This window comes from Bidens hawaiensis, unplaced genomic scaffold, assembly GCF_021521415.1.
Source record: "Bidens hawaiensis isolate Kalapana, Puna unplaced genomic scaffold, B.hawaiensis_p1.1 tig00419450_1, whole genome shotgun sequence".
NCBI lineage: Eukaryota > Viridiplantae > Streptophyta > Magnoliopsida > Asterales > Asteraceae > Bidens > Bidens hawaiensis.
Window position 1 is genome coordinate 57,200 of NW_027504866.1, and position 11,210 is coordinate 68,409.

General features: G+C 34.0%; 1 protein-coding gene across 1 annotated transcript; it reads right to left on the minus strand.

The window, feature by feature from the left end:
• Positions 1-736: 736 nt before the first annotated feature.
• LOC143608909 (uncharacterized) lies at positions 737-4,510 on the minus strand. The gene is made up of 7 exons (XM_077083813.1): positions 4,386-4,510; positions 4,049-4,106; positions 3,804-3,884; positions 3,661-3,696; positions 2,599-2,838; positions 2,348-2,489; positions 737-1,347 (listed from the first exon to the last, which is right to left on the minus strand). The coding sequence occupies exons 2-7, from the start codon at positions 4,082-4,084 to the stop codon at positions 875-877; spliced, it is 1,008 nt and encodes a 335-aa protein (XP_076939928.1). The 5' UTR covers positions 4,085-4,106; positions 4,386-4,510; the 3' UTR covers positions 737-874.
• Between the last annotated feature and the right edge of the window lie 6,700 nt (positions 4,511-11,210).

An 11,210-nucleotide genomic window follows, 5' to 3' on the forward strand; every position in this document is an offset into this window, starting at 1 on the left:
TTGAATGTTTGTTTTATTCGGAAAATGTATTCAAGAGTTTCACCTACCATGCAATAAATAAACACCACAAGAAGTTTTGTTTTTTCAGGTTTTTCTTCTTTTAACCAATTGATGTACTTTAACGTGTTGGTCGGTTGACTAGATATATATGTTTTAGATTTTGGTTTTAAATTCAAATTTAGACATATTTAACTAAACGAGTTGAACAAACAAATCAATATAAACACACCCGTTTAATCAAATGTGTTAAATAACTCAACCCAATCCCAAATTTTTATTGAACGAAACCACTTTTTCTGTAACAGTTCAATACCCAATTATACTAGTATAGTATACTAATAGTAGCCATTTATTAATTAATTAATTACAATCACCATGGATAAATTAACAATCCGTACCTAGCCCATGTTCTAGAGGCAGATTAATTGAATACATATAAAAATTATAATCAAGGGCTCCAAGAGCCTCAGTTCAAGTTGCAAGTATAACACTATTTTTGTAGTCATGGCTTAGGTTATACATTCTGGTTTTAAGGTATGACATGCTTCAAAACCTTGCAATCTTTTCAGTATGGATTACTAAAAGAACATACAAAACATGCATACAACATTTGACTTAAACCAATAATGTCATAAAACTCAGCAATGTGCATTAAAGACCTCATTATTCAAGCAACCTCGACCTTCGGATGCATTTCATTGGATTGATAAGCGAATGCTACCATATAAAACTTCAACAACAAGAACGTGCAAAGAAGCAAAGCAGTCATCAAAACTTCCTTATTATGATTATCATTAGTATAAAGAAAGCCAACAACTTCATATATGTTATGTACATCCATATTAAATACCTCATTATCCAAACAGCCAAAGGTTTACAACCTCGATCTTCGGATGCATTTCATTGGATTAAAATGCGAATGTCTCCGGCCCGAAGCATGCGTGCAAGACGATGATGACGAAGAAGACCTCAACTCCCAATCTTCAACATTCTTTGGAACACAAACATCAAACAAGATTTGACCAAGAATTCCGTGAGCGTTGACTTTTGGTAGGGTTGACCGAGGGATAAACCGTTCTTTAGATGCATCATGAACGGACCCCACGTCTTGACCTTCATGGTACTCGACTGAGCCGGGGACCACAAAGTGGTCATTTAAATCAAGAGTGATTCTGTGGCAGCTTTGGTATTGGTTTGAATTGGAAACCGCTTCCCTTAGATGGTTTAACGGTTCCGAGGTCTGATTGTGGGATCCGCTAACCCTTTTTTTAGAGTAAATTAATATAGATTTCGTTAACAGCTCAGTCACAGAACACTTGTACTCTTCTGGATGAAGACGATAATGACCTGCGTTAGTGGCTGTCAGTAGTAGGGGTGGCAATTTCTGACACAACACAAAAAATAATCAGGTTTTATTTTATCAACTTATCATATCTAATCCGTTTAATAAACAGCTTGTGCGGAGGTTGACCTGATTAGCTTGTTTAATTAAACAGATCATCCAGTCAACCCATTTACTCCATTTATTACAACCCCGCCAAACTGATTAACCAACCCGGTAACACGTTTACAAATTGATTACTACCTATCAACCCATTTGGCACGTTTAGATATATGAGTTAAGCAGGTCGTGTTCGGGTTTATACGATTTCAAGTGTGTCCGGACTAACCTTTTTAACTAAACGGGTCGTGTTAAAGTTAACCTGTTTAACCCATTTAATTAAACAGGTTAACCCACCAACCCGTTTGACCCATTTAAGTAAGCAGGACTTAACATGCTTACAACTTGATTACTATCTGTCAACCCGTTTGCTCGTTTAGATAAACGGGCTAATGAAGTCGTGTTCAGGCTACATGATTTTTAAGAGTGTCCATATCAAGGTTGATGTTTTTGACAAGAAAAGCAAATGGGTCGTGTTTGAGTTGGCCTTTTTAACTAAATGGGTCAAATTAACCTGTGTGGCCCGTTCAACTAAACAAATCGACCCGCTAACCTGTTTAACCTACTTATTACAACCCACCAACCTGAATAATACATTTAAAACTTGATTACTTTTCAACCCATTTACATAAATGGGCTAAATGGGTCGTCTTCAAATTACAAAATTCTAAGTGTGTCCAGGTCAGGGTCGATGTTTTTGACGAGAAAAAATAAAAGGATCATGTTTAAGTTGACATATTTAACCCGCGTTTAACCCATTTGTTACAACCCGTTTACAGTTTGATGAATACTTGTTAACCTGTTTGACATATTTAAATATATACATGGGCCGTGTTAGGGTTGAACAACTCAACCAACCAACAGGACAGATTTTGAAGTTGTGGGGTGTATGGTACAGTAACATACCTACATGAGGGGAGCTAGCCCATTTGACCAATTTAACATCCCCACCAAGACTTTTCAGCCGTTGAGCAAAATTGCATATAATTCGGTAAGGGGCAAGTTCATCATTTTCAGAGCAAAGTATTAGATAAGGTGCTCCCATCCCCTTAATTATTTCAGACACAAATAATAAAAATATAAAAATATATTAAAAACAAAAAAAAGATAACAAAAGAAACATGATTGAACAAAGCAATATGCAAGCAAAAACTTACAACGGTTGCATACAAAGTCTGCCAATATTCCGCGCGTTGTGACTCAAATTTAGTAAGAAACAAAGCATCAAGACTAGATGAAATGCCATTTGCTATTAATGTTGCTATTTTGGGTGGGCGGGCCATTTTAAGAACGGTCGGGTCAAGAGCAAACCGGGTGCCCAAATCACTTGTGAAATCCACTGGAGTTGAATCAAATATGTAACCCGAAAGACACTCTCTAACAAGTTGATATTCATCCTTCAACATAGAATAAATAGGGATCGGGTCAAACAAGTCAAAGGGATCAAACCAAAAGGTTAGTTACATAGCGAATGGGTCAAACGGGTTGAAAGTCTCCCAAAGTGTATCTTGTGTCATAAATCGTTTTTATTCAAAGATACAGATGATTACCGAAAAAAGTTACTTTTGTGTTCATAAAGTTAGCGCGTAAAATATTTATTGAAAACTAACAAAATTAGGCATGCAAATGAACCAAATGTTCAGTGAACATGTTAGACTTCCGCGGGAAGTTCATTTGAGTTCATTTATTTGATAAACGAACTACATGAACACATGTCTCGTTCGTTCATTTAAATTTCAGTTATCTTCGATCGTTTGTGTTTGTATAAGTTCGTTCATTTACGTTTGTTAATATCTTCTGTTAGATTTTTTTGGCCCGTTACAACTTAGTTTAGTTTTAATAACAACTTTTTAGGCCCAACAGATTGTTTTCCACTTGGTTTTAGCTCCGTTATAGTTTTTCATCTACGTTTAATTATGTTTGTTCATGAACCGTTTGTTTATACTGCTTAACGCACGAACATAAAGGAACACGATTACGTTCGCTTCCTTAACGAACAAACACGAACAACAAAACCCTGTTGGGGTTCGATCGTTTGTTTGGTTAAAGTTCAGCATACATTTGGTTCGCTTAAAAGCCTGCAATAAAGTGTTTGTGGGCAAACGACCTGACCCGTTTCAATTCATACTAAAAAGATCTGTTTTGACCCCTGACCCATTTTCCCACCTCTAAATAATAAAACCAATAAAAAAGAATAAAGATTGATAAAATAATAATACCAGTTTTCCATGAGATTCATGCTTTGAGTCGATTATCTATGCAAAATAAATAGCAATCAATAACATATAAAACCCTTTGTAAAAGGGTTGAAAAAAATTCTGTTAAGGAAAATAATATGTGCAGATGAAAGTATATGCAGTACCTGCAAAGCTTTGTACATGCAAGCTTTGGGCCCACCAGAAAAGGATGCAAAGACAACCGGGCATGGTCTTTTTTTTAGCTCCTTCAATTACGAAAGATACAGAAACTAATATTAACATCTAAAATACAGTTACACAGGAAGTCCATGTGGTTTGATCAAAGTCGAACAAAGTTTAAGGTTTATGATTAATTAATTAATCTCCGTTAATTATGATCCCTTTGGGTATTTTAGTCTACGGAACTAACCTTTAGGAGCTCATTTAGAATGTCAAGTGCCAACATTGTTGCCCTATCAGGAAAAAACCTGTAAAACAATTAACCAGAAATCTTTCAATATTTTATATAATTTTTTGGTGGTTCCTTGATAATAAACATTCTTACTTAAGTCAAGATGGTAATAGTATTTATGTTGTGATTTTTACAGAATTTTGATTGGTAAATAAAATAATCAATTGTTTTTGTTTGAACCTGCTTGCTAGAGCTGAAGACTAAAAATAAATAAGTTTGTTTAATAAACGAGAGGCTGAACTAGTACTAGTAAATTGAAAGAAAGATGAAAAATAGAGAAGAAAGAGATAGATACAGATTAAGGAATTGGGAATGGCAGACGAGTGAATCCCAAGCGAGAGATGAATATAGTTGCGGACATGCTTATCTTGACTCGAATATCACCACTATTCCAATTCCTTTCTTGTTTAATAATCCATCCACATCTTCTGCTGCTTTCTTCTTATTATTATTCCCCCAGTAGAATCTGCCACCAAATCCCCACATTCTCTCTCGATCGATCTTACAAACCTCACAGATGAATTTGATCCAAACAAGTAATATATATATATATATATATATATATATTATGATTAATTATTATTTGGGATTTGTGTTTATCTATATACACAACCAGAAACGGGAATTAATAACACAAGAAAAAAACAAACAAAGAATAACTAGTCTTACGATCCTATTCGGGGAAAACCTTCACCTAACGTCAATGTTTGTCTAACACTCGCTCGAAAGCATGGCGAGGTAAACCCATGAACATCCAACTAGGGAACGTCACCTACTCTCTCATCATTGCCGCATAAACTAAATATAAGGATAGGAATCAACTTATCACTCCACCACCAACTAATTAACCATAAAAATGTTGATCTAAATACATAACATGATGTATATATACAAAAAAAATGGTGGTATAAAACATGAAATAGAGATATAAAAAACTATAAATATATGAGTGGTTCGGTTCAATTCGATTAATTTCGGTTAACCAAGGGTATAAAAATAACCATTTTTCAGTTAATTCGGTTATCAGTTAATTTCAGTTATGTTTCGTCGGTTTTCGGGTCAGTTCGGTTAACAGTTCGATTATTACTAGTTTCACGAAAAATATTGCAATACTATGTTATAATATTACGATTTGAACAGTCGAGTTTAACAAATTAACTCAAGGTTTTTTGTCTTAACGGTATAAACCAAAGGAGTCGATTCAAGGTTTCTTACATACAATATATGGAATCATCTTATATTTACAACCCAATGATGATCATGTGAAATAAAATAACGGAAAATAAAATGTTTTAAAAACCGGTTCATATCGGTCGGTTGAACCGGTTAAGCCGTGTTTCATATAGGTAGCCGGTATTTTTAGGCGGTTTGCTAAAGCATCGAACCATCGGTTTTTAAAAAAATAACGGTTTAAAACCGGCATACCGGTTTTAAGTCCAATAGATTTTTGATACTTTTTTCGACCCATATTTCTTTAAAATGACTTTTAACCTAGCAGATAAAATTAAAACTATTAAATCAGTAAATTTTGTCATAAATCTATTGCACATTTTTATTTTTAAACAAACTTTGTTTAAAAATCAAGTACTTTTGTATTATTTTTATTATCGAATCATGTATGTTGGGTTATTTATGAGTAGAAAGTTGCGTTTATATAAAATTATAGGGTAAATTATTCAACCCGGTTGAACCTTCTGGTACATCCCGGTTCAACCGGTTATACAGTTTTTTAACTTAATCTGGTATGAGTAAAATACCGGTTTTTAAAACACTGGGAAAAGATATCAACTAGCACGACCAACCAACCGTTTCGTTTGCTCTCTTTAACCATGGTTATGACGGTGAAATTTTATTATAAAAAGATTGTAAACACCCTTGATTTAGTAATTAGCCTACCTTATCAACATGCAATAAACGCCTCCTTAGATTATTGATATGAATACTAAACTATTATTAAAGTGTATCAATTGCAAATCTAAAATTCTGATGGTTAGGTGACGTAGCTCAATTTGATTCTAATGAGGCTAATCTCAATGCATAAGATTGAATGGCTTAAAGTAGCAATGTAACCAACTAACTCATGGTCCCTCACAAAGATGACCTAATGTTAAGATCATTCATCAACTTGTACAATAAATCATACTCAATTTACATAATTTTTTACATCACAAATCCCTATCTGCCAACGGCTTTACTTGAAAGAGAATTCCCCAAACTCAACTCTTAACTAAATTCTAGGGATAAGTTGTTTTTCCAAATATGTCTCAATAAATAGTATAGGTCCTTAGTGCTATGTTGTAGGGGACGGATAATCCGATACAAATTCTTATTCGGATCGGATCAATCCGAATATCCTCGGATTCGGATAGAGATTTCAACAAAAAATCGGATAGTTCGGACCGAATACATAACATGTGTTTTAGTTATTTTGAAGTTTGAGTTTATTCTTATATGTTTTAATTTTTAAAATTATGACTGATCATGGATTTATTTCGACTAGTTTAAATTTGTTTAGTGTATGTTTATATTTTCATTTTCCGGTTTTATATTTTAATTAGACGTTTGTTTGAACATTTGTTATACGGTTTATTACGTGTTATATAGATTATTTATGATTGTCCGAATTCAATCCGAAATCAATTTAGATCGGATAGGAACACCCCTAATTCGGATCATATTTAAGATAGGGTCCTAAAAATTTCATATTCAAACAATCCGAACATAATAAACCGAATAATTCGTTATCCCATCCGATGAACACCGCAGTATGTTGATGAAGTTCTTGGTGACATGTTGCAGCCTCTTATTGGTTGATTGCACAATATTTACAAGTGCATTCTTTTGTAACTGTGAAAATTTGTTATAAAAAGACTCACGGTACCCAACACATACATTCATGGGCGGATCTACGCATATAAGTATGGTTTCATAGGAACCCACTGAGTTACGAATTTTATATAGAAGCCAATAAAAAAATATGATGGTGAACCCACATATAAATGGTAAGTGAACCCATATTCAAAGTTGAAACTTGGTCCAGTGGTATAGATCCAACCATCCTATTGATGTGTGCTTGCGGTTGTGGTAAAAGTTGGATATGATGGAATTTAGTTTTCACAGAAGATCATGCTTTAAATTTATAAAAGTGATTTCTTCTAAAATTAACCACACATAAAATAGGCAAGTGTACCTATCGTATACGTAGGTGTTGGTAAGAACGAAGTATCGATCCGTGGACACAAATATTTCTAATACTAAATCTTTATTTTAATTTAATCGGAGAAGATAATAATTTTGGGGTGATATTTAAACTTGTTTTTAGAATAATATATATATATATATATATAATATAGGTGAACAAGAAGAGAAATTCTAAATGAGTAAATCAATTATATAAAGGTTACTATCTAAAATCAAGAATCCACTCCATTCTTCTTTGATGATTATAAACTAAATATATGATAAACTTGCTTTAATAATGTATGATAGAATAGTCTCTTATTTCTAAGTGAACCTATCCTATGACATAAAAGAAAGTAGCATGCATAACTTCATGTCTACCATGAGAATGTCAATTTAAGTAAGCAAGTAGTTTTAGTAAAGTATAGAGCTTATGATTGACTTCGATTTCTCAAATACCAATTCTAACAACTTCGGATGGTTATAGTTTAGTCACACAACATCCCTTTGGTTGATTTAAGTAATGTCATACCCCAACCTACGACGGAAATGCCGGGGCGTGAACTGATTGCTCACACAGCTTTTCAAAGGTACTATCATGCAATATTAAATGTGACAATATCTATTAGATTTAATTAAATAATCATTTACATCAAACTAACCAAAGTACATAAATTAAAATTTAATCAAATAAAAATTTAATATTCTAATTCTGGTGTCTTCTTCTCAAGCATGCAACCTAAGTTTTATTCAAATACAAGCTTGAAAATCACATCACACGATAACCTGCATATGCGTTAAAAATAAAATAGGTTTTGTCAACACAATGTTGAATGAGTAAATCACCAGATTTGAGACATTATATAATAATAAGTAAAACTGCAAAATGTTCATGTGAGATATACAGATAAGCCATAGCACATAACAATCAAACAACTATAAAGAAAGAACTCAACCAATTCAATATAAATGGACATTGTTTACCAAGCAAGGACTAAATCGTTTTATAAAAATGGACATCGGTTGCCAAAGTAAGCAAATAGCTTCCAAATGAAGCAAGTAAGCAAATAGCAAGTTAGGCAGACTGATAAACACACAAAGATAAACAGTTGCGTTTGAATACTATATAATAGAAAGTATCTACGAACGCATATGTCCCCAAAACGGTTAAAATAAAGTAAAAGAAGGGGAGTGAAATACTCACCTTAGAAATAAGCAAGAGATAAACGAATGCGGTAAGAACGGTAGTAAACAAGAGTTACGCTCTTCGGAAGTTATCGACGGGAAATCCTAAGTAACAATAATTGCGGAATAAATAACTATAATTTAAAAGACAAATCTAAAACTATATAGAGAATCAGGAATTCGATGATCGAGTGTATTCTTACGAAAGTTAAAAATATTACTTAGATTTATTACTAATTTTATTATCATAGTTTTATCGTAAGTAATATAATTAATTATACAAAATTACCTACAAATACCTAAATAAATATTGGGATTTTCTAAATGTGCCCTAAGGGCACATGTAAGAAACATTAATTATGGTAATATTCTTGTTAAAACTGTTTATTTATTTTAATTACATTAATAACTACTATATTTAACATTATATTTTTCCCTCCGAAATCTTACTTCCATTGATGACTATTAAATAAATTTTTTTAATTTCCTTTAAAATTAATATTTCATCTCTCACTATTTTTATATTCATTTTTATGTAAATAATATTCAAATATGAAAGTAACTTTTGAAATTCTTATAACGTCTCAAAGTGTTGAACCAACTCATGATAAGCTTGCTCTAGCGATTCAATATTCGGCTTGCAAAGAAAAGGACACAAGTTTGTTGTCAAGCATTACAAAACGGCTCGATGGCATAAGGTTATTTGGGATAGTAAGATGGCTGACATCACTTGCAAAACTTTGAATTTGTCAGGATACTTTTTCGTCATGTTTTGAGTGTTCTTCTCCATACGGGTTGTTTTGAAATTTCTTTTAGTTATTGGCTATCACGATGGAGACGAGAAGAGACTCAATTCAATAAGGTCTCTCAATTACATCAAGAAGGAACTTTGGATATTACATCATCTTTTACAGAAAATAATAATCCTATAACTAATGCAATTGGGAGGTAAAACTGTGACACTCCTATAAATAGGTCATTTCCGTACAATGCTTAATCTTGATTTCTTAACGTTAATTCCCGAATGATTAAATTTGTGAAGATAATCGCAGCGAGTCTAGCATAAGCCCGCATATGCAAGATACATTGCATATAAGTAATTTATTTATTTTTAAATTACTCGAATATTTGGATTTATCCGACGAATATGAACGTTGGTGATCACCTTAAATGACTCGAATATATATTTAACCGAACCATGGGGTTTGAATTCTTTGTTATGCAATTCATATTATAAATTATTTTATAAATTATTTGAGCGTCGAATACGAAATGATTCCTCGATCGATTATATAAGTTATTTCTAGAACTATTATAGGTTAATAAATGGATGAACGTTTAAATTAATATATTGCTAACATACATACATGGATGGAGACATCTAAGAATCGTAGACTATCATCAATGTCCCTCCTAGTACATTAACATTACTATTAGCCGGAGAGAGTAGTGAATTTACATAAAGAATAGTAATAACAACAACAATCACACGTGATGTTGTGATGGTCAAACAAGAAGTACAATAATGCACACACTCATCATAAGGCTGAGGGGTGTGGGGGGCTCTAATGGGGGCGCGAGTGGGGGCTCCAGCCAATAATATTGTGACGTGTGGCAGAGAGAGAAACTGGATAAGGGGGGTGTTGGAGCCCCCGTTGGAGCCCCTGGCCCTGGTGTGGAGGGGCTCCAGCAGGGGCTCCAGCGGATTTTTTTTTTATTTTTTTATAAACATATTCAAAAAACGTATTATTAAAAAAACTCATAAATTATTAAAAAAAACACACATTAAAAAAAACACATTAATATCTAAAAATAAAATAAAAATTAAAGTACTAAAAAAACATTATTCTTATTATTCGGCTTGGTCTTCTTCGATCAACCTCTTTCGGATACGTTCCTTTTGCTTTTCCATCAGCATTTGATCGACCGGATTTAGGTTACTGAAGTCTCTTGTAAGGAAGTCCAAATCTCTCATTCGACTTTTTTCCTTTTTGTCATTAGAGACCACCTCCATGGTTTTGTTGAATTTATTGAGGGATTCAACAAGATCGACGATATTTACGGCTCCCCCCTCAGCCGGTTTTTTCCCCTTGGCGTCCCTTCCCAATGGCCGCCTCCTCGGCGGTGAAGACGTTTCCTCCCCCGCAATGTTTAGGTCGAATCCAACGCGGCAATCCGACCCGGCGGAAGTGCTATACGCTCCAGACGAACTAGTTTTAGTCCGTTTCGGCCCTACTTCCGCATCAAGGTCCGGCGCCACCAGCTCAACCCACTTGGAACACCTTTTCAACCTCTCCCACAACTTTAAATCGTCCCACGTCTTCACCATCCCATACCTCCGCAAACACTCCTGCCTCCACTCTTCGACAGTGAAATTGTAAACCGCCAAATCATCACTGCCACTTGGTCTCATACGACCGGCGTTCCTGTTGAAAAGATTAGTAAACAAGCCGACAAATTTTCTGATTTCGGACCACCGACCCGAAATCATATCGGCGTTTCGCTCTGTACTCCCAACGAGCGTATAGAACGTCTCCCTAACCTTTGTCCAAAAAACCTTGCTTTTTTTGGTAGTTGGCTGCAAAATGAATAATTAAATTAGATTTCCAGTTAACTTTTTTATTTAACTTTTTTATTAAAAATCATTTTTAAAAACGTTAAAACAATTACCGCAACGCCGATCCTCAGAAATGACTATCCAAGCCCGACACAAGGCTTCATTCTCATCCGATGACCACGGAGTGGTTTTCCGTTT